The sequence below is a fragment of the Lycorma delicatula genome, chromosome 2 (genome assembly GCF_047948215.1).
Source record: "Lycorma delicatula isolate Av1 chromosome 2, ASM4794821v1, whole genome shotgun sequence".
Classification (NCBI taxonomy): Eukaryota; Metazoa; Arthropoda; class Insecta; order Hemiptera; family Fulgoridae; genus Lycorma; species Lycorma delicatula.
The window spans coordinates 119,619,083-119,643,637 of NC_134456.1; the positions used below are offsets into that span (position 1 = coordinate 119,619,083).

A 24,555-nucleotide genomic window follows, 5' to 3' on the forward strand; every position below is an offset into this window, starting at 1 on the left:
TCACTATTAAAATAAGTGTTCCCATGACTTGAAGTCATAAAGTTCATTCCTACTCTGAAGAATTAATTTCTATTAGAATTAAAGGTTAGGCAAAGAATTCTTTACAACTTTTAATGATGTGCATCATAACACAGGAAATTCTCTTAAGAATTATCTGCAGCTCCCTCACGTCCATACATCAGTTATCAATTTTTTGACCTTAAACACTTCTATAGCAATAAACTCATCCTCAAAAAATTTTATGGAATATTAGTTTTCTTAAATAGAACATCTAAATGTAAAGACCAGTATTTTCATTGTTAAGGTCACACATTAACTTTTCTTAATTATAATACCTTACTAATTAATGAAAAAACATTTTATCATTAGAATATATGATATTTCATGTAACCTAAAAAAATAAACAATAAAAGAATAAAATTAAAAAAAAGAATCAAAACTGAGAATTATTAGAATAGATTATTAGGAAATTAGAACATTGAATATAACACAAAATCTAAGAAAGTCATTATTTGAAGTAAAACACAAATAATCTAAATTAATGAATAAATTTAATCACATCTTTAACAATTATTTACAAATTACTTTTTTTTAAAAATAATACAATGAAAAAGCTTTTCATCAATTGAAATATCACCATGTTGGATCTCCAAATCTTTCCATAACTTTATCTTGAGTGACCAAATCCATTTGTACTTTTTTCCTCATATAAAATATTGGGCAATCTCGGCTGAAATAGACATTGTTCAAAAACATATATATTAGACAATTAAAGAATAATGCAATGTTTACAAGCAGCAATAATATAAAAAGAGATTTGATTCATTTTATAAAAATGTGTTCGTCTCTACTTCTAAGTTGTTTCCAGATGGTCCCAACACGGCCATCCGCAGATAAAGTGATAAAGAAAAAAAAAGAACACCTAATATACTAGTTGTTTTAAAATATTATGACTTAATATTTTAAAACAACTAAAATATTACCAAGTGGACAGTTAACAATGAGAATATTAAGTGATAAAATAAAATGTAGAAAAATAAATATGTGGCATTTTTGTAGCTGGATTTCATTTTCAAATTTTTTTTTTTAAACAGTTAACTATGGTAACTACAGTAAGATGGCAATCACTGTCTTAGCCACTTTCCCTTATACCCTAATTGAAAATACAGTACTGTAGTAATTGAAAATATCATAAAGTAATAAACAGTACTGCTTTATTAGAATACATTATTAACACAACATATTTGAATGTATATAATTTCAGACTTATATTTAAGTTATTTGAAGAAGTAAGAAGTTATTTTTGTTTCCTTGGAGTTAATTTTTTCTTTATATATGATTTAATAGTCTGCAACTGTAACAAATAAAGAGGATCTCACGTGCTTTGTTGTTCCAACCACATCATTAAGCAATTTACATCGTTCAGAACTTCACTTATTTTAACAAATTTCCAGGTACAGTAACAGATTGTTCTATTTCATCCATAGGTCATATAATACAGTACAGATATTTCTTTGTCTTCCTTAATCCATTCTTCTAGATTCGTAAATAATACTCGGACAATAAATGCAGAATATTCTTGAGCATTTTTGTAGGTAAAAATAAGAATATTGTCTATTTCAGAGTTATTTTTCTTCATACATTTTGACCAGCACAATTTGCTACAGTCACATTGCTTTCATTATGACATGTATTTCCAGAACTGTATGTAACAGTTTTTAATGTGTTTTAAAAAAAATCTAGAACTTGTAATTCTGAGTTTACAATAGCTGTTATTAATTTTTGTCAATAATATCCTTTAAAGGTCTAATTCACTGATCCAACAGCTGGAATTTTACCACCTTTTGATTTTAATAGGTTAGGTGGTGGATGGACCGGACAGTTATCAAAAAATTAAAGTTTTTTCTTCTCGATTCTGAAAGCACAAATATTTTTTACAGATGACACAAATTCCTCATTAAATCGTGTTAAAAAAATGTCAACCAAGAATTGAATTTTTGCTCTTTTATAAATCACCAGTTATAATTTTGTGTTTGCATGATACTTCATGTTTATTTAAATTCATTCACATAGTTAATATACATTTTCAATTTTTTATTAAAAACTTTTTTTATATCCAACAGTTTTTTTTTGAGGGGAAGTCGTCCTTCTATTGACATTATAACTGTATATCTCTGTTATTTTAAACCACATTATAGTGGTTCATTCTGTAGTTATTTTACTTTCTGTTCATTATCCTTGTATGAACTACTACTATAAAATAGGCTAATCACACCTAACATTTAAATATTAATAAGTTGGTACTTCCCAACAAGGAAATAACTGAAATTCTAATAGTCCATAAACATTACTCATGTAGTGCATTTTTAGCTTTTAGCAAAAAAGCTTTAGATTTTTTCTGCTACATAATTTTTTTTTATATAATAAATGGATGAGCATCACAGAATTAATGTAAATCCCAAACAAGATATGTATGATGATATATATTAATATTTTTAATAACAGAAAATATTGTAGTATGTATTTTCAAATTATACATATACATAAAAGTTGATAAATACAAAGATATAACAGTTATAGTTTAATGTTGTTTATGCCTTAACTACTCTACTGTTATAGAACATCAGAGTATGATTAATTTGAAAATGACAATAATAACAACTCACCTTGTACAAAGAACTTCTTCATGAAGACTTCCTTGACATCTTTGGCACTGAGTCCATAGCCGTGAGAATCTATCTTCAAGGGACTGATATCTAGCAAGAAAAGAAAGCACTACTTATAAATTATATGTTTTATAATAATATATAAAAGAAAAGTGATACTAATGGAATTTTTGTACTAGATTCTACACATGATTGCTTTTATTTAAGTTAAAAATACAAAAACTGTAGTATGAAAGTAAGACTGATTAAAAAGAAGATCTAAATTTTATTATATTGATATAATTATTTTTATTCAAATTCCTTATTCATTTAAATGCTTTCTTGCAATAACCAACTTACATAAATTTTCTTCAATAACTAATTTACCAATGTAAATTAATTTTATCATATTTTTTTTAAGAAAGTAACAATCAATTTACAAAAAAAAAAAAAATATATATACTTATACAAGATAACCAAAATTATCATCAAAAATTCACAACAATAAAAATAGTTCTCACCCAATATTTTTTTCTTATTTATGCAATACTATTAAATCTGGAAAAATTAGCTGTATTAGTCACACTACTACTACAAGGGCGGTCCGAAAGTAATTTAATTATGCCTAGCGTGGAGATAGGTGGGGATAGAGCCGCCACCTTGGTATCAAATCGTTTCTACACTCAGTACACATCAAGCTGTTGTAGTGCGGACTGTGATTTTTCTTTGTTTGTTGTGAATTATTGAAATGTGCACTTCAATAGAAAATCCTGCGAGTTGTGAGGTGCAATTCAGTGATTAGGTTTTTACTGGCATAAAACCTCAAACCAAATGAAATTCATCGGAAACTTTAAGGTGTACAGAGATAGAATAAAGAGTGAAGGTGAAGTGAAGAGATGGTGCATTCAGTTTAAAAATGGCCACACCAATGTTCATGATGAGAACTGCAGTGGTTCCCCTAGCCTTGTGACTGAAGAACTGATAATTAAAATCAATAAAATTCATGAAAATCGCCGCATTACAATTACAGAACCCTCACTTCATTTCCCCTAAATTTCACAAAGCTTACCGCATGAAATTGTATCACGGAAGCTTGGTTATCACAAGTTTTGTGCAAGATGGGTGCCAAAAATCCAAGGTGGCAGATTTCTACAGAAAAGGAATTGAAAAGCTTGTGCATCGTTATGATGCACGATAATGCATCATTATGATGCATGATAAGTGTCTCAATTCAAATGGCGACTATGTAAAGAAATAGTTTAAGATTGTCCCTTTCAAACGTATATAATAAAATTCCTTTTTTTTATTTGGTTGGTTTTTTATTTCAAAACGTAAGTTACTTTCTGAACAGCCCTTGTAATTTAATATAAATAATTTATTAATTAATTTATTAATAACAATAAATTTTAATACATACATTAGTATTAAAGAGTTTCTAAGCACAAAATATATTATTAAAACTAATTTTTTTAACTAAACACTGATTTATTACAACTTCATGTTTTACAAGGCACAGACAAATCATGTAATCTCCAAACAATGAAGAAAAACAATTCTATTATTTGTTCATATAAATATAAATATTTAAAAAAATATAAATATTTCATATTATAAATATGAAAGAATTGATCAAATAAATTGTGGCTTTTGGAATTTCTGACAGTTGAGCCTTTTTTTTTCCTGTTTAGCCTCCGGTAACTACCGTTTAGATAATACTTCAGAGGATGAATGAGGATGATATGTATGAGTGTAAATGAAGTGTATCTTGTACATTCTCAGTTCGACCATTCCTGAGATGTGTGGTTAATTGAAACCCAACGACCAAAGAACACCGGTATCCACGATCCAGTATTCAGATCCGTGTAAAAATAACTGGCTTTACTAGGACTTGAACGCTGGAACTCTCGCCTTCCAAATCAGCTGATTTGGTAAGACGCGTTCACCACTAGACCAACCCGGTGGATTGACAGTTCAGCCTGGAAACCAGTAACATTACATTCAACATCACAATTAAAAAAAATTATCTACCAAACAGCTCTTCTGCAACTAAGGATCATCAACATGACAGAAACTTGGTACTAAAAAGATTAAAATGCAGACTAAATTATACATGAATGGAACATCTCAACATCCAGTACAGCTAAATTAATTGTATGATTTAATATTAAAATATTTTATTTTGATGTAAGCAACTATTTTTATTATCTCAGAGTAATTGTGCACAATGAACAGAGATAAAACTAGTTACTAGCATATTTATTAATTTAAAAGTATTTAGTAAAAACAAAAATATAAGAAAACAAAGATATATTCTAAAGAATAAAATTATACTTTTCTTTGATATGGTACACATACAACTCAACAAAGAAACAATTCAATTTAAAAGGAGATAATGTTAACAACATACTTAGAAAGTTCCCTTTGATACAGGTTGGCTTCACTAGATAAACAAAATTTACAAACTGGGCTGTGCTCTTCTGAAGCTGGAAGAATGCTTTTACACCCAAGACAAGTCTCTTTTTTCTTAGTAAAAGCTGATAAAGCTCCAACTCTTGAAGTTACTACTGCTTTAGTTCTTGTGTGATCACCACCTAAAAAACAGATCACAGTAATATTGAATAACATTAATATATAATATTAGTTATAAGCCAGTATAATATTAATTAATATTAGTTTGTAAGCCTTTACGTTTTTGTATGATCAAAATTTGTATGATTAATGCTTAGTAATTAATTAATGATCAATGTTTAATAATTAAACAAATCTATAACTAGAAATACAATATTCTTTTACTCGACTGAAATAAGCAATGCAAACCATGCAATGCAGTTAGAAAAAGTAAATGGACCTACACTTAACTTCAGCCTAAGTAACTTTACTTGTCTCTACAATCTCTATTACTAGCATAAGTTCTACAAACTGTGAAAATTGTTTTGGTGAATTTCAATAACACACTGAAGTGAAAAACATATTTCAGAAATCTGAAAATCAACAATGCAGTAATGGCGAAAATTCCTTCTACATGAATTTCAGACTTATATCGCCACAAAAGAAACAAGTTAGTTACTTTACGAGCAAAATTTTAACATCAATCACCTAATCCAAAATGAAAAAGACAAGCAAAATTCAGGCTTTGCCAGTTAGCTAATTTTTTTATACAAAACCTAACTGTAATTAAATAAAAACACATATACCTTTTTTTCTTTTTAAATGACTTCTTTTTTTGTATTTCTTTTTACTTTTGAGAAATATAACAAAATCTTGTCAACATTTCCCAATAAAATCTGTTTTAGCAGGAATAATACTATTCAATAATTTATTTTTATGCATCTTGACTATCTGAGAACATTACTGGAAAGAACATTAAAAGTGTACCAGTAATAATAACCCCCTACCATCTAACATAAAATGCGGTGTACAATTTAACTTATACTCAAAATGGTTCAGCTTTGTTTAACTAAATCTGTAAGCTGCAGTTCACTAGTACTTAGCATCAAATTACTTCTGACAAAGTCGTTCTAGAAGGTAATTAAAGTAGCAATAATGGTAAATAGAGAACAGAATTATTACTCAATTGTTTCCCTTCTATCATTTGGACTTGTTATTTTATAATTTCTTACAGTTTCAAAACAGTTTAGAAAGTTTTTTTTTCTTTCATTCATGATTTTCATGACTACTGTTCAAATGTTTGTAGCATATCATGTCTGTGAAAAGACAACCAAATTTTAAAAAAAATTGTTTAATCCTTTTACCACATTATATACACATCATACATACAGATATTCCTTAAAAACAGAAAGTTTCTCCTATAACAACGTTTTGAATTGCAATAAATATTTATCAGAATACTGGGAAAGAAAATATCTATTACTTCAATCCATAAATTACAATTTATATAAATCTTGTTATTTCTTTTTAAAATATTTTCGTTTTAAGAGTATTAGTTTTTTTAGTATTTTTTTTATTGTTATTTCTTTTTTCTTTTTTTTTACATACCAAAGTTCATCACTCTTTGATAGTGGGTGTAGTAGTAATTATATTTCTATTTAAATTGAGTTTTCATAAATTTCAAAATAATTATATAATGGTTAGATTTATAATAAAAAACTTTAGCAGAAAAAATGCAATAGAAGTTCCTATAAGTTTAATGCAGAATGAGATTATTCTAAATTAGCTCCAAAAATAAATTCTGCTAGTTGTGGTAATATAGGCCAGAATTTGTGCCCATACATGAAATTCTTTCTTTTCTTTTATAAACAGTTTTTCACTTTGATACATACAGCTACATTTTATCAATTTTCTACAATCTGAATTGTTAAAGGCTGGTTTTGTAATATTAACTTAGAAATAATCTGATTAATTAAGCTATCTCAACATCAACGAGTAATCATAAGTGAGCTTTAGAACTGAAAAAATTATATATTTACTGAACTACCATAAATTCTTGCATACTTATTACTTAGATTAAGTTTACAAAACTTACGTAAAAGAATTGATTCAGCCTTGTCACCAAGGATGGGAGAAAATATTCTTAATAAAGGTTTGGATAATTGATTTTCTAAATAGTAGCTGAAGTCAATTGGGATACTATTTTCCAACACATAAATTGGATCCTGCAACAAAATAAAAAAAATTTAAACCAACAGAATTAATTATCTGGTCACAAATAAAACTCATTAATATGAAAAAAGCTGTTTCAATTTTGACACTACTAGGAAATTACTATTTCTTATGCAAAAGGCATAACTATGTGATCCAACTTTATCATTGATCTCACACGTTCCTACTGTTATTAACATCACAATATGCAAAAAGTGAAAATACAGAGAATAAATTCAATAATCCTAAATGGTTCCACATTTCAAAAGTCTATGTACAATAATTCTAATGATACAATAATAGAAAATTAAGCACTCCTTTGAGGAAAACTTACTAACAAATCATCAATTGTTAACAGTGTTAAAAAAAAATGCTTGACAGTACTTTGTTACTGAAATTAATGCTAAATGATGATTTATCAGTACAAAAGTTTCTTTTAAAAATCCAGTGTTTTTAATATATTATACAGTTTTCTTACATAAAAAGTAATTTTATAAAACAATACATTCACATTAATGTTAGATGATGTATGTAAATAATGTTCAAGAAGTTAAATTATATAATGGTTAACAGACAGCCAATGAAGCACTGTTAATTAAGTCTATTTTTTTAGTCTATAAGTTGCATTAATCAACTTTGCATTTTCAGAACAATAATTTTTTTTTTCAAAACATTAATTTTTTTTTTAATAACCATTTTTTATAAAATTATACTAAGACATAAGTAGAAGTGTTAAAGTAAGAAAAAAAAAATTAATTTAATAACAAAATCTGTTTCAAACTCCTTATTTTACTTTTTTGTGATATTTCATTTTTTTACATAGAGCTAAAAGCTTCTTTTATCTAGAAGATAAATTTATTATTAAGAAGTGAACAATTTTTTCCCCCATTTATTCTCCAAACTAAATGAAACTTCATAAGTCTACCAGTACACAAAATAATGATTGGAAACACTGATCTTTAAATGAAAGATTTCCTACAGTAAAGTGTTTTGTAAACAATTTTTAAAATGAAAATAAATCGTAACAAACAAACAAACAAAAATCTACAAATGAAAGTGCATTACAGTAAATACAACTAAAAATATAGCCATTTCATTAAAAAAAAAATATATATATATATAAATAAATAAATATATATATATATATATATATATATATACGGAAAAATATTAAATGAAATTAAACATTTTTTTTTTTTATTTAACCCTTCAAAAATATCTGATGTGGGCACCACATGACTTCCTTGTACATCTATTAAATTACATATATATACTTTTGCAGCACTTCATTTGAACTTATTTCATTTGAAAGTGAGATTCAATCCTCCAATTCTTTAGTAAAAGTGAACAGTTACACAATTGCTAAAATATTAGTTTCTATTAATAACAAATATTTATACAATTATTAATTTTTTAATAATTATTAAAAGTTATTAATTATTAAGTTAGGATAAAAGTTCCTTGATTACTCTTGAAATAAATTGTTTACCAAATAATTTAATAAAAACTGATTATTCTACACCATAAGGTCAAAATTAATATTTGTAACCCGTATACAGCAGTTCACAAAACGGATACTTTAATTAATATTAACTTTTATTTATATGACATACCAGAATTCTGAAATACACACCAGAAATCTTGTGCCTATTACACACAAGTGAAAAAGAATTTTCAACAATCACTATAAATTGAATACAATTTAAAATTTATTTTATTTTTCTGTCAAATAATTACATAAAATGATTTTTTTTTAAATAAATATATAATTTTTATAAGAATTTGCTAAGAAAATCCAAAAATAATACGACTCTAAATTATAATTTTCAATTAATATTAAATAATCACCAAATATAAAACATTTACAAATGTGTAATGCCTATTAAATTACATTTACACATTTTTAAAAGTACATAAATTTTATTTCACTAATTTTTTTTTATCATTGAATTATTATTTATTGTAATTTTTTTTACAAATACGGGTTAATAATTATTAAATAAGATTTAAATTAAAGAAAAAAGAAAAGTTAAAAAAAAAACAAAACGAGATGAAATCTGATTTGAACTGATGTACCTTCCCTTTAAGATCCAAATATATCATTAATTAAAATTTTAATTTTAATTTTGATTGCAATCAAAAAGGGAGGTGCAGAACTAGATGTGACAACAGTGTTAAATCCAAAATTTTGACATCCTACAGCTAATCATGTTTGAGTTATGCAAGATACATACGCACATACACACATATGTACAGACATCACGCCAAAACTAGTCAAAATGGATTCGGGGATGGTCAAAATGGATATTTCCGTTGAAATGTGAAAACCGGAATGTTTCGAGATCACAATACTTCCTTTACTTCGTACAAGGAAGTAATTAGGTGAAAGCTACATACACTTTTCAGCAACCTTCAACGTAAAATGGAATGACCATTTAATTTTAAAAAAAAAGCTAATATTATAACAATTGAAGTTATACCTCAGCTTTTTGATAGGCTGGAGTTCCCTTACTTGCAGCAACAATAATGTATGGAACTCTATCACCAAGCTTAGGAGCAGTACCTGGATCTCGTTTCCTCATTTTGTTTGCTAACTCAACATGTGCTTGTTTAGCAGCATAGTCAGACTTTGTTAACTCTTTAGTAATTACTAATTGGGAGATATCAATATTGTTGCAGAGTAAATCACTAATAACTTGCTTAGCATAATTCACAGCACCATCAGGATCCCTGATTAAAAATAATTATAAAATTTTTAAACATATATTGTTATTTAACTAATTTGTATAATTTATACATAATTTTTAAATTTAATCTTAAATTTAAATGAAATATTCAGGACAAAACAGACAAGTTATTAAATTTACTGATTTAGTATTAACATACTGAAAACTTTAAAATAGACATTACAAATCCAACTACAATTACAACTAGTAACAAAATATAATCATAATATTCTGATAAGCGATTTGTACATACTCTAAATTTATGGTTTTCTGATATTAATTCTGACTATTTTTCTGGCAACTGCCAACACCTAATATAATAATTACCAAAATTTTAATTCAAAAACTAGTTTACAATAAATTGTCAAAGACATTTTTCTGATCACTTTTGAGATCAACCACAACGATGGACTCAATGGTTAGTAATTTTGGTTAGTCATTAATTCAATGGTTAGTAATTTTTTCAATGACTTACGGATATTTTTTATTCTGAATTTTCCATTATAATGCACCTTACAAACGGAAAGCAAAAGTTGGGTGACTAAAGATCAAAAACATAAGAAGCTTATGTTTGGAATCTATGTAATTATATAAAAAAATAGTAATAACAGATATAAAACTGTGAAAGAAGTTAAACATACAATGAATGGTTAATTTATTAAGTTTAAAGTAAATCAAAAACAGTTTACACATTTGTTATTAAAAAATACACATTGTACTACTATCTTGAGTCAAGTCTTAATTATATAAAAACTGAGAACCTCACAGCTGTTGTTCAAAATGGCAATGATCATTTTATAAATGAAGTCTCCATATCAAGCATCTCACCAATTGAAATTACAACACATTGAAAAAAATTGTAAAAATCGTTTATTTTATGTAAGCAAGGTTTCTTCCCAACATCAATAAAATATGATCAAGTAATCACTTAAAAAAAAAATTATTTTCAGACTGACACAATGTTTCAAACAATACAGTAAAAACAAATACTAGTGTCAGGTTACAGCTATTTTTGATGGAGAATAAATAAGTCCTAAAGGCTCCTAAAAAGATAATTTCAGCACATCAAAAAACCCTATCTTTTTATACAAAAGTAATTAGCAGTAATCTTGATAATTATCTACCAACTTCACTACAACCTGCATTTTTAAAAACATTTTTTGAAAAGGTTACTTACAATCAGCCAAGATTATACACAAAAAAATAAATTTTTTAATGCTTCTCAGAATGGATTAAGAAAGAACTCTAGTTAATATCTGCCCTAATGTGATTCACAATAAGTTGTCATTTGTAAAGGATGGGATGGAAATGATTCTATATATCTTACTTAAGGTTACTGACCTTTGTTGATAATTCCTTGTTAATTAGCAAGTTGTCTTTGTATGGATTTACAAAATACAAAGTATAATGCATCATCTAAGTGGCTGATCATAAGTAGAGAAACTGTATCATCATAAAGAATGGTTTAAATTATAATTCCAGCATGAAGGCTACTAAGTATGTAATAAGCAAGTCACATAATACTAAATTGATGCTATAATGGTCCTCTGGGGGGGTTTTCTAATGAGATTTAAAAACCCGAAGAAAAGATGTCAGGTGAATCGGTGGAATTTAGAGAAGCTTGAGGAAGAGGAGGTAAAGAAGACTTCTGAGGAGGACATCACAAGAGATCTGAGTAAAAAAGATAAGGTAGAAAATGTAGAAGAAGAATGGAAGAATGTTAAAAACAAAATTCTTAAATCAGCAGAAGCAAACCTAGGCAAAACAAAGAGAACTGGTAGAACACCTTGGATTTCAGATGATATATTACAGCTGATGGATGAATGCAGAAAATATAAGAATGCTAGTGATGAAGAAAATAAAAGGAACTATCGACAATTAAGAAATACTACAAACAGGAAGTGCAAACTAGTGAAATTAGAGCGGATTAAAGAATAGTGTTCAGAAGTGGAAAGAGAAATGAACATTGGTAAAATAGACGGAGCATACAGGAAAGTTAAGGAAAATTTTGGAGTACATAAATTAAAATCTAATAATGTGTTAAACAAAAATGGTACATCAATTTACAATACGGAAGGCAAAGTTGATAGGTGAGTGGAATATATTGAAGAGTTTTGAATTAGAAAATGATGTTATAGAGGAAGAAGAAGAAGTTGAAGAGGATGAAAGTGGAGAAACAATACTGAGATTTGAATTTAAGAGAGCATTAAAAGATTTGAATGGCAGAAAGGCTCCTGGAATAGACAGAATACCTGTAAAATTACTGCGCATTACAGGTGATGAAGTGATTGATAGATTATACAAACTGGTGTGTAATATTTATGAAAAAGGGGAAGTTCCGTCAGACTTCAAAAACAGTGTTATAGTCATGATACCAAAGAAAGCAGGAGCAGATAAATGTGAAGAATACAGAACAATTAGCTTAACTAGCCATGCAACAAAAATTTTAACTTGGATTCTGTGCAGAAGAATTGAGAGCAGTGAAAGAAGTGTTACAAGACCAATTTGGTTTCAGAAAAAGTACAGGGACAAGGGAAGCAATTTTAGGCCTCAGATTAATAGAAGGAAGATTAAAGAAAAACAAATCCACATACTTAGCATTTATAGACCTAGAAAAGGCATTCGATAACGTAGACTGGAATAAAATGTTCAGAATTTAAAAAAAATTAGGTTTCAAATACAGAGATAGAAGAATGATTGCTAACATTTACAGGAACCAAACAGCAACAGTAATAATTGAAGAACATAAGAAAGAAGCTGTAATAAGAAAGGGAGTCCAACAAAGATGTTCCCTATCCCTGTTACTGTTTGATCTTTACATAGAACTAGCAGTTAATGATTTTAAAGAACAGTTTAGATCCAGAGTAACAGTACAAGGGGAAAAGATAAAGATGCTACGATTTGCTGATGATATAGTAATTCTAGCTGAGTAAAAAGGATTTAGAAGGAACAATGAACAGCATAGATGAAGTCCTACGCCGTGAAGAAATATCACATGAAAATAAACAAGAACAAAACCAAAGTAATGAAATGAGTAGTAATAATGAAGATGGACCACTGAATGTGAAAATAGGAGGAGAAAAGATTATGGAGGTAGAAGAATTTTGTTATTTGGGAAGTAGAATTACTGAAGATGGACGAAGCAGAAGCGATATAAAATGCCGACTAGCACAGGCGAAACGAGCCTTCAGTTAGAAATATAATTTGTTTACATCAAAAATTAATTTAAATGTCAGGAAAAGATTTTTGAAAGTATGTTTGGAGCATCGCTTTATATGGAACTGAAATTTGAGACGATCGGAGTACCTGAGAAGAAAAGATTAGAAGCTTTTAAAATGTGGTGGAGTGGGAGAATGTTAAAAATCGGGTGGGTGGATAAAGTGACAAATGAAGAGGTGTTGCGGCAAATCGATGAAGAAAGAAACATTTGAAAAAATATAGTTAAAAGAAGAGACAGACTTATAGGCCACATATCAAGACATTTGGGAATAGTCACTTTAATATTGGAGGGACAGATAAAAGGAAAAAATTGTGCAGGCAGGCAACGTTTGGAATACGTAAAACAAATTGTTAGGGATGTAGGATGTGGGAGGTACACCGAAATGAAACGACTAGAACTAGATAGGGAAAATTGGAGAACTGCATCAAACCAGTCAAATGACTGAAGACAAAAAAAAAAGGTCCTCTGTGGTCTGATCACACACCATTACTTTTCCTAATTTATATAAATAGATTACTCCAAGTAATCAATCCAAATTTAACACATTCAACAAATGATCACACTATGCTAATTAAGGCGAGGGCTGACTTTGGAACTAAGTGCTTCTTTAAAGCAAGTTCTAGCATAAATTAATCAGGTTTACCAGAAATAGTTAGTGAATCTTCAATCATTATCATTTATTAGTGTCCCAACTAAATTTATTTTATATTAACAAATGTTAGACAGTGTTAAACATAAAGCGGTTTGATCTCACTGAATACCATAATTTTCTCAAAGTATAGATTAGTTGAACTTGAACCACCCACAGAATCTACATTGATTATCAGACAAGTAAATCAGTATTTTTGCCAATTCTGTCATTCATTTTTCAGAATGGTTAAATTTGAATGGAGTTAATTTTTTTTATCCTATGGATATGGTCATTCTCCTCTAAGGAATTATTCTATGGGAAAGTTTGGCAAAATGTAAAAGGATCTTTTGACAAATACATAATAATTTGTCTTGGAACCAAGTGTATCTTTAGGGAAAGCTGTACAAGTATTATATAAGTATATCAGAAATGGTTGAGTCCTCCAACACAATCAATTCTAGAGCGTGTAAAGCTTTCAGTTTACATGTACAAGAAGCGGCTGAAATTTAATGCACACTGAAACATAATAGGAGAACAAAATGTGATTCAAAGTGACAGATGCTGCCAACTTGTAGTTTCATTTTCCTACTACTAGTATTCCACAACTCCATGACTCACCACCCTTTCATTTTTGTCAATCTTCATTGTTATGCTGTCAACATGTCTAAACCAACATTCAGTGACTGCATTTTTAAAAGGAGAAAAGTGAACACTAATGTCATTTATTGTCATCTAAAAGCTGTTTAAGGTGATGAAACTGTTGATTGTACTATGAGTAAATAGATGGGAAACAAAATTTCATGCATCAGAAGCTGGTAAAGTGAATATTGACGGACCTTGCAGTGTTCAACCAGTTTCTGAGACGGATAACACCAAAAGGATGTGTTTCAAACTGATTCAAAATGATCATTGTATCACACGCGCTGCCATTTAAACAGTCATATCAAAAGAATGAGTAGGGCACATTATTGCTTCTGAAACATTATCATGCCAAGGAAAATAACTGATTTCCTTTTCAATATTATGATGGGAGACAACTTTAAACACATGAACCAATAGTGTGGTTTACCAAAACCAAAAAAAATTCAAAACACTACCCTCTGCAAAAATAATTCTCTTGAAATTGTTCTGATTCCAAACACATGTATGCAACTGAACATTTAGTTGACCTTAAAGCTGGGTCAACTAAATTCTGTGCGATACATAGAGACGTTAAAACACCTTAGGAGATGCAAGTGTCAAGTTCAATAATCCACAATAATGCTCAATCTAATGTTCAATGTGCAACACAACAATACTCAACCACACACATTGGATGCAACTGCTGAGGCTCTTATGAAGTTTAAATTTGTATGGATGAAGGAAATGCTACCAGTATTCTTTACTGATTGATTTACTCTTTACTAAATGAAAAACTGGATTCCATTGGAAGGTGTGTGGCTGTAAATGGTGACTTCATGAAAAAATAAACATAAGTTTTTGCAAATAAAATGTATGTATATGCCAATAATTATTTTTATTTGACTATGTCTTTTCGTTTACTAGATTTAAGTCCTAATATTTCACCCATCCCTCAAAATCTTTACACTCTTGGATACTTTCTTTTTCAACGTTAATGTTCTTAAATTATTGTTATGAATATTAATAAAATTATATTGAATCTCAAAAGAATGAACTCTGCTAAATTGTAATTAGAACTGTAATATAGATAAAAATCTACAACTAGAAAAACATTTCAATTGTTAAAAAAACCCCAAGAAACATTTTACAAAATTTACCTACAGGTTAAAATAACAAAAAGCTGTCCCTAGATGAAGAGTGAAGAACACACTTAGAAAATTTTAAAAAAGTTTTACTAAAAATTCTCTACAAATCTTATTTTCTTTAATTCTCAACACTTAAAATGTTTTCCTAAAATGCAGACTGAGCATATAAATCAAAGAGATTTTACCAAAACTATACCAGGCTTACTGTTGCATAGACTAAGTAAATAATGCCTAAATAGTTTTGTCAAGCTCGAGTGATCCATTAGTAATTAATTCAAATTAAGAAATAGTTGACATCACTAAAATTTCAACCATGTATGTTTTGAAGAATAAATTTTTCCCAATTAAGCAAAAGCACTTTTGCTTCAATTACAAGTCGCAGAAGTAATTATATAGATACAATTGCAGAATACAGAGACCGTACTCACTACTAAAAATTATATCAATCACCTACCTATGAAAATCAAAGTACAATAAAATTCTCTATAGAACTTTACTATACTCTATAGTATCTCTAGAACAGTTTATTTAATTTTTTATAAATTTAGTACTTTTTCTAAATTTTACTTCAGAAAATCACACAGTTAGCTATGTTAACTGTTATATAAAATACCTTAGTCAGTCACTTAAAATTTTACTTCATGAAAATTGATACCATAAAAACAACACATTCTCAGATAAGTTTTACTGCTCTCAAAGATGGAGTCATAAAATTTTGTTCATTCTTTAAAGTTAATTTTGAAATCAAGATTAGTAATTGTGCTATTAACCAATGTAATACAGCAAAATGTTTATTTGACATAGATTATCTATCTCAGAATCTTTTAGTAATCTGAGAATGAATTATTATCCTGAGGATATTGTTACTAAATTGTATAAGCTGTTAGTAAAAATGAGGCAAGACTAATGAATTTAAAAGAAATAAACATGATATTTGACTTAAAATAGAAGAATAAAATATAATATAAGAATAAATAAAATTATAACCCAATAATACAGTAAAAATATAAGAATATAAACCAGAGATGAAAAAACAGAAAATTTATGTAGGGTATTGGTACCACCTTACTGTTATATGCGATTGCAAGGATAATGTTTTTAATTAGGAATTCCTGCTGCTCTTTGCCAAAATCAGTATGACCCTCCTTTAATGTGCTTCAAAATAACACGGATATAGTTATAATATAGATAGAAGGATGTCCCCAAAAAATAACTGTTATTAGATATAAAAAACGTTTTTACTTTTTACTATGTATACAGAAATGCATTTTAACTATGTAATTGTATTTAATAATAAATTTCAAAAATCGAAAATTGATATTGATAATCTATTCCCTATATTCAGATGTGCTGTGTTAATGAAGTAATGCAATCTGATAAAATAGCACTGTATTTTCAATTAGGCTATACGGGAAAGTGCTTAAAAAACTACAATTACTGTAGTTTACCACTCCGGGAAAAAAATGTGAAGATGAAATCCAGCTAGAAAATTGTAAGTACTGCATAATACTTGGTAATTAATTTTTATTTTTCTAGATTTTATTTTATCCCATAATATCCTCATTTTTAACTGTAAAATTCAGTAACATTTTAACTATGTATTAACTAATCGGTATGTTTTTTTTTTTTTTTCATTTATCACTTTATCTTTGAAATAATACGGTTAGCCAATAACACAGGTAAAACATGGTATTATAGAACTGCCATATTATAGCAGGGTTGTGCTGTATATATTAGTATTACTTACTAGCATACTGATTACAAAGTAATTACAAACATTTTACAAAAAAAAATTTAGTAATATTCACAAAAATTCTAATAATAATTTATCTGTTTATAACAATTAATTATAATCATAATAATTCTATTTTTATAATTATGCTACCTGTCAATAAGCAATTTCTGTAAACAAGTATTTATCATGTTAGCAACAAGGGGTGAATTATCACGTCGAACTGTTTCCAAACCCTTACAATCCATTTTATCATATTTATCAGGACGAGTGAAGTACAAACCAGCATACCTTTTCTTATTTATCAACAAATATGGAAAATAAACCTGTAACAAAATTATAAGTTTCAATCACACTTTATAAAATATAACAATAAAATTAATTATTAAAATACCCAGACTATAAAAGTAAAAAAAACACCTATCTCCAAAAAATCTATCCCTTTTAAAAATAGTTTACCTCTTTTTATGATCTTATAAAATGTAAATTATTTTGTTTTACTGACAAATTACTTAAGTTTAAATTATCCTACCATTTCATGACCACTGTAATAATATTAATGTATTTAATAATCACTACCCACGGCATCACCATACAGTATAAATTTCAGTTTTAATGAATTATAATTAATCATTTGTTATTTACAGGTTGTAATGTTACAAGGTCTATAAATAAAGTAATGGGACTGGTTAGAAAAACGTTTTTACAATCAAATTATGCATGCGGACTGTATCACCTTCAAAATAGTTCCCTTGGGAAGCTATGCAACACTTCATAGAGTTTTCTCACTCTTCATAGCTGAGTTGGAACTCAGAAACTGGAATATCCTTCAGATGGTCGGTTACATTTTTTTAAAAATGTTTTCTATTGTTCCAAAATGGTGTCCTTTGAGGTGTTTTTTTAAAGTCGGTAACAGGAAAAAGTTGCAGGGACTTAAGTCAGGTGAATAAGGTGGTTGAGGAACTACAGGAATGTTTTTCTTTGCGAAAAACTCATTAAGTGAGAGTGCAGTGTGACAAGGTGTATTGTCATGATGTGGCATCCAGTTGTCTTTGATGGTTGGTCTCATGCAGGCAACTCTTTTTCCACAGTCTTTCAAGAATTTCTTGGTAAACATATTGATTTCAGTCTGTCCTGCAGACAAAAACTCCTTATGGACAATGCCATTACTTCAAAGAAACAAATTAGCATGGTTTTGATTTGCTAATTTTTGGGACGTAGCTAGTTTGAAGTGTGCCACTCCTGGCTCTGGCATTTTGTTTCTTGGTTGTACTCAAATATCCAAGATTCATCACCAGTAATAACATTTTTTTAAAAATCAGTTTCAATTCTCCCTAGAAGATTGTGACACACTTCCACCCTGTTGTTTTTTTGTCCAACAGTGAGATTTTTTTTGGGACCAATTTTTCACCAAGCCTCTTCATGTCCAATTCATTTGTCAAAATTTGATGGACTGGGGTATGGTTCAAATTCAATTGTTCTGCAATCATTCTGACAGTTAATCATCGGTTGTACCGTATCAATTCTCTGATTCGCTCAACATTGTCATCCATCACTTTTTGACGTTAACGGTCTTCCAAAGCATGGATTATCCACAACTCATTCCCGGCCATATGAAAACGCTTTAAACCACCTAAAAAGTTGGGCTTGTGACAGAGCATCATCTCCGTACGATCTTTTCAATTTTGAAAAAGTTTCAGTCGCATTCTCACCAAATTTAACACAAAACTTTATTGCAAAACATTGCTCATAATTAGTATCATTCATTTTTGTAATGCATAACAAAAACTTGTTTCACGATAAATTTATTTACATCTCACATGGCAACAATAGACTAAAAATATTAATACCTAATATAAATCAGCCGTTCATATAACCATATGTTTACTCGTAACTTTACAGTGTTGACACTTGTCAAAAAAAACTACAGTGTTGGCTGTCAAAAAAAACTACTCATTGCTTTATTTACAGACCTCGTATATGTAGCATTAATTATTTTCAAGAACCAATATATGATGAGATATATTTAGATGAAGTGATTATTACTTCCTTGTATGAAGTAAAGGAAGTATTGTGATTTTGAAAAATTTCAGTTTTCAGATTTCAACAAAAATATCCATTTTTCCCTGAATCCATTCTGGCATGACATCTGTACGTACATATATTAGTATTTATCTTGCATAACTCAAAAACAATTAGCCATAAAATGTTGAAATTTTGAATTTAGGACTGTTATAACATCTATTTGTGCACTTCCCCTTTTGATTGCAATCACTGGACCAAAAGTGTCCAAAAAAAGCCAAAAAAAAAGGACTTTTTCTTAACTGCAGTAATCAGCCCTCATTGAGAGCTTTCCAATTATATATCATAAGTGGTATTTATTTTGATTGGTTCCAGAGTTATAGTCAAATAAAATTTTAATTAATGAAATATTTGGATCGCAGAAGGGGAAGGCACATCGGTTCAAATCAGACTTAATTTCCTTCTTCTTTTTTTTAATACTCATATATTGATTTATTAATAATTGTTAACCTCTGATTGTAAAAAAATGTTTTATGTAATTTAATTTACAACATTAATTTTACAACAAGACCCAACCAAGGACTTGTGGTGGTACGATTAACTGAGGAAAATTAAAATCTTAAGTAAGAATATCTAATACTCCAATAAAACCTGCGTGAATGAAACAGTGTATGTAGGGTGTGCCACGAAGAAACTTTCAGGACATATTCTACTGGTGAAGATAATGAAAAAAGTTCATATAAACGCAGGTCTGGAAACAGTATGTTTTCGAGTTACGGCTAGTGATAGATTTGCCCAGATCTCAGCTCTTCTAACAAAAGAAATCCTTTGTAATTTTTGGGACTCAAATTAAGGAATGAAGTTGGAGGGTTCCTGATTAATATGAGCTGGGAAATAGGATAATTCAGGTCCCACAACTGAAACTCCAGTAGTTTTTGAAATATCCATCCAATGTAAAACATAAAAAATGGTATTAAAAATTAAATTTTTTTAGGTTTGTAATATAATAGCTTTGTTAAATGACACATAAATACGGAAGATTTAGTAACAAAACTTGTAGAGAATTTAATTCTCAGAAAATTAATGTAAATACAGCCAATAAAAAGGATATAAAAACTTTTAAAAACTGGTTTTTTATTGAAACAAAGCAAATGAAAAATAGACAGAAAATCATATTATTCCTTCTGTATCTAATAAACATTCTTTTTAAAAACAGAAATGCTAATTACTGAAAATAATTTTAAAAGAAATACAAAATTTATAAAACTTATTAAAATTTATTTATTTTTTTTATTTATAATTTAAGCTGTGTACATTAAAGTAAAACAAAATAATTACATAAAAAACTAAACTGAAATGTATATTATTTAAAAAATATTTTTTTTTAATTTTATTGCATAGGATGGCAATACTAACACTAACAGCTGATCAACAATGAAAATTGTGAACTCTGAATCTGTTGTCATAAATTATCATACAGACATACAGATAAAGGAAGTGTATTGCTATCATATCGTAATGTAAAAATGCTATTTCAATTTTCTAACAAGAAATATGCCGATATAATTTTTGTTTAAGGATTTTGTAACGGAAATTCAGAAGCGGCTCAACATGAATATCAGAAGAGATTTCCTGGAGGCGAATTCAAAATACAAAAACTTTTGCTTCAGTGTATCAGCATTTACGAATGAAAACTTATTTCCAACATATTCATTTTCTGTTGAACACCACGTAAATCATGTTAATGATGAACATTGTACGATTCAGCATATTTAGCGTAAACCAAGCACCAGTCAAATACTCGTTCAGCCCAGCCCAGGCATCTAGTACAAGGGGAATTTCATGTCCACTGGTTTGTAAAAACAAAGTGTGCACATTCAACGGAAAGAAGACCTTTATCCTTTCCACTTGCAAAAGGTTCAAAATTTGCAGCCAACATATTAACCCAGTGGTTAAACTTCTGTCACTGGCTTCTAGACAACGCTGATAAGGAAAATTCAATTTTATTTACTGATGAGGCCACTTTTATGAGAAATGGAGTCTTCAATTCTAAGAATAGTCATTTATGGAGCAAAAACATTCTCCACATGGTATATAAATTTCACATTAATGTTTTGTATCGCATTATTTATGACAAAATTCTGGGGCCGTTTGTTTTCAATAAAACCTTACAAGAGACGCATACATTCATTTCTTGAGAAATAATTTGCCAATTCTTTTGGAGAATGTACCTTTACAAACTAGATTTCAAATGATTTTCCAGCACAATGTATTTATTTGTTTTGTTATATTAAAAATAATGTTTATTAGGTACAGAAAGAATAATACGATTTTCTGTCTATTTTTCATCTGTTTTGCTTTAATAAAAAACAGATTTTTAAACTTTTTTTTAATTTACTTTTTACTGATCGTATTTACATTATTTTCTCAAAATTAAATTCTCTACAAGTTTTGTTACTAAATCTTTCGCACTTATTAGTCATTTAACAAAGCTATTGTGCTATAAACCTCAAAAAAAACTTGTTTTTCGATATCAAATTTTATGTTTTACGTTGGATATCTTAAAAACTACTGCAGTTGTAGTTCTGGGACGTATTTTATCCTATTTACCAGCTCAAATTACTTACCAGCTCAAATTACATAAGAAATCACCAACTTTATTCCTTAATTTGGGTCTAAAAAATTACAGTAGGGGTTCTTTTTATTAGAAGAGTTGAAATCTGGCCAAAATCTTTCACTAGCCGTAACTCGAAAATAAAGCATTTCCAGACTTATGTTTATATGAACTTTTTCCATTATCTTCACCAGTAGAACATGTCCTTAAAGTTTCTCCATTTCTTCGTGGGACATCCTGTATTAATGTGTTAAGAATAAAACTAAAAAAACACTAGGTGCATACCTGCAAGGTGCTATTAAGTGACCTAAAGGAACCTAACCATTGGTTTCCTAGATTTATTATTTAAAGAGCAGTAAAACATGTTTTTTACAAATGATACATAAATAATATTCCTATCTAAGAAAAACAGAGCTGAATACCTAAAACGCACTATTTTCCATATTTCCATTTCTTGAACTGCCACTTTCTGTACTGTAACTAGATTTATTATAATATATTCATAAGAATTATTTACTAGTTAAAGACATGCATAAACAATATGTACTTTCAGTAACTAATGAAAATGTCTAAAAATGTCAGCTGCTGTCTTTGGATACAACAATGCACATGCACATGTCTAGCAAGTAAAGTAACAAATACTTTAAAATACACTACTAACAAATGATTTTTCCACCACCATCTCATTTGTTACTTCAAACTTACTTACTGAACTTCTAACAATTTTGTCACAATACCAGTTCTTTTTACTAAGCTTTTCAAATAGTGTATTCATCTAAAAAATTTAAGTAATCGAGAGTAATTATTAATATAATGGCAAAGTTTATATTCACATTCAGAACGAAGAAATGGTTTTTTTTATGTTCAATGTTTGATCTCTTAAACTTACAAATTTACTTTGAACATATATCTCACATAGTAAAAGATCCATAAGAGTTAAATTTTCATTTGATTAAATAATGCTACACAAAAGGACGATTTCCGTTGAAAGTTTATAGATTCTTGTGAATGTGAGAATTAGAACTTTAACAGTCAGTTTTCAAATATATATCTCTCAGCATTCTTTAAAAAATCTGCTATTATTACACATAATTCTCAGTTCAAACTGAGTCTGAATTTGTAAGTCATGAAAGTAAACATGTGCACTTTGTTTTTAATGAATTTTCCATTTTTTTTTTTTAATTTGTAACTATGTGAAATTTTTCTAAAAATCCATTGCAAATTATTGCACACAATATTTTTAAAACACATTTTTATAAAATGACAAATTTTTCTCAGTATCAAATTGAGAACCAAATCTATAATCTAATAATGGAATAAAAACTAAATAAACAAAAACTTAAAAACTTTACAACTAATTTCTAAGTAGTTTTTGGCTACCATGGACATTAAGTATCACTACTATATGGGCTCTATCAAAGCACTAAAAAAATAGACTGGTTAACAAAATTAAATTTCTTACATCAATACTAGAGTTACTAAATGGTTAAAAAATTTAATAAGTTTCTACAAAAAAAATAATACTAATAATAAATTACACTAAAAAAAGTTTAAGTTAAAATAAGTATTTCAATGTAAAATTTATACTTTTTCAAATTCTAATTTTATAGGTTGAATAAATTTTGAAGTAACATATTCAGCAGCCTCTCTTCCTAATTCCATAGCCTCTTCTAAAGTCTTGATTCCAAATTTTACCATCACAGAATCTGTGTCACCATATATAACCTGCATAAAATCATATGATTATACAAATTAATCATTGCAAGACAACTAACTGATAAATTATGGCTGTAACAATAGAAGACATCTATCTTCAAATTCACAATAACAAAACACAGTATGTTATTTATATTAAAATGTACCATTTTCAGCACGAGTCTGGATAGAACTACTTTTTGATGTCTCCCAGTAAATAACACCCATGTGTTAAAAAAGAAGTTTCATAATTAAATTACAATACAAAGATAATTCAGAATGCAAAGTGACAAAAATTTACAACATAAAAACTGTCAAACTAAAAGGTTTATTTATATACTATACAAATATAAATTAGCATCCTGGAAATCAATCAAAATAACATTTCACTAATATTTCTGGAAGTATAATTTCTAACACTTGGTCTGCAGAACAGGATTCAGTGTTTTGAGAAATTTTAACACCAATTTACTCCATGAGGCTAATATCATAAAAATTGTATAACTTAGTTAATCATTTAACTAACCCCCAGTGATAAGCAATAGAGAGAAATTCTTCATTACAAAAATTCAAACATAATTTTTGAAAATATAAAAAAATGATTAATTTAAAAAAAACAATTAATTTTGAATGATGAGGGTTCATCCAGTGGTTCCCAAACTTTTCTAAGTCGTGACATCCTTTTTCAATTAAAGTTTTTCCATGGCGCCCCACCCTAAGTAAAAGTATGACTACTCGTAAGAGAAAAAATAAATAAAACTCATGTATCTTCACTAGTTTTTTACTTTATTAACATTAAATTAATAATGTCTTGGTTCAATTAATTATGAAGCTTTTACAATATTTTACAGCACCCCTATGAAGAGGTCGTGGCTCCCCTGGGCGCCGCAGTGCACAATTTGGAA

At 28.4% G+C, this 24,555-nt stretch overlaps 1 protein-coding gene across 2 annotated transcripts in view; it reads right to left on the reverse strand.

Moving 5' to 3' along the window:
* Window positions 1–532: 532 nt before the first annotated feature.
* PolD1 (DNA polymerase delta 1, catalytic subunit) overlaps window positions 533–24,555 on the reverse strand; it is a 91,201-nt gene continuing 67,178 nt past the window's right edge. For both annotated transcript variants that reach the window (XM_075356164.1, XM_075356163.1), the window contains 7 exons: window positions 23,543–23,680; window positions 17,473–17,645; window positions 9,725–9,974; window positions 7,129–7,258; window positions 5,053–5,236; window positions 2,667–2,756; window positions 533–730 (listed from right to left, as the gene is read on the reverse strand). In XM_075356164.1, coding sequence (XP_075212279.1) covers window positions 634–730; window positions 2,667–2,756; window positions 5,053–5,236; window positions 7,129–7,258; window positions 9,725–9,974; window positions 17,473–17,645; window positions 23,543–23,680 — 1,062 coding nt within the window. In that variant the 3' untranslated portion in view covers window positions 533–633. The remainder of the gene's footprint in view (window positions 731–2,666; window positions 2,757–5,052; window positions 5,237–7,128; window positions 7,259–9,724; window positions 9,975–17,472; window positions 17,646–23,542; window positions 23,681–24,555) is intronic.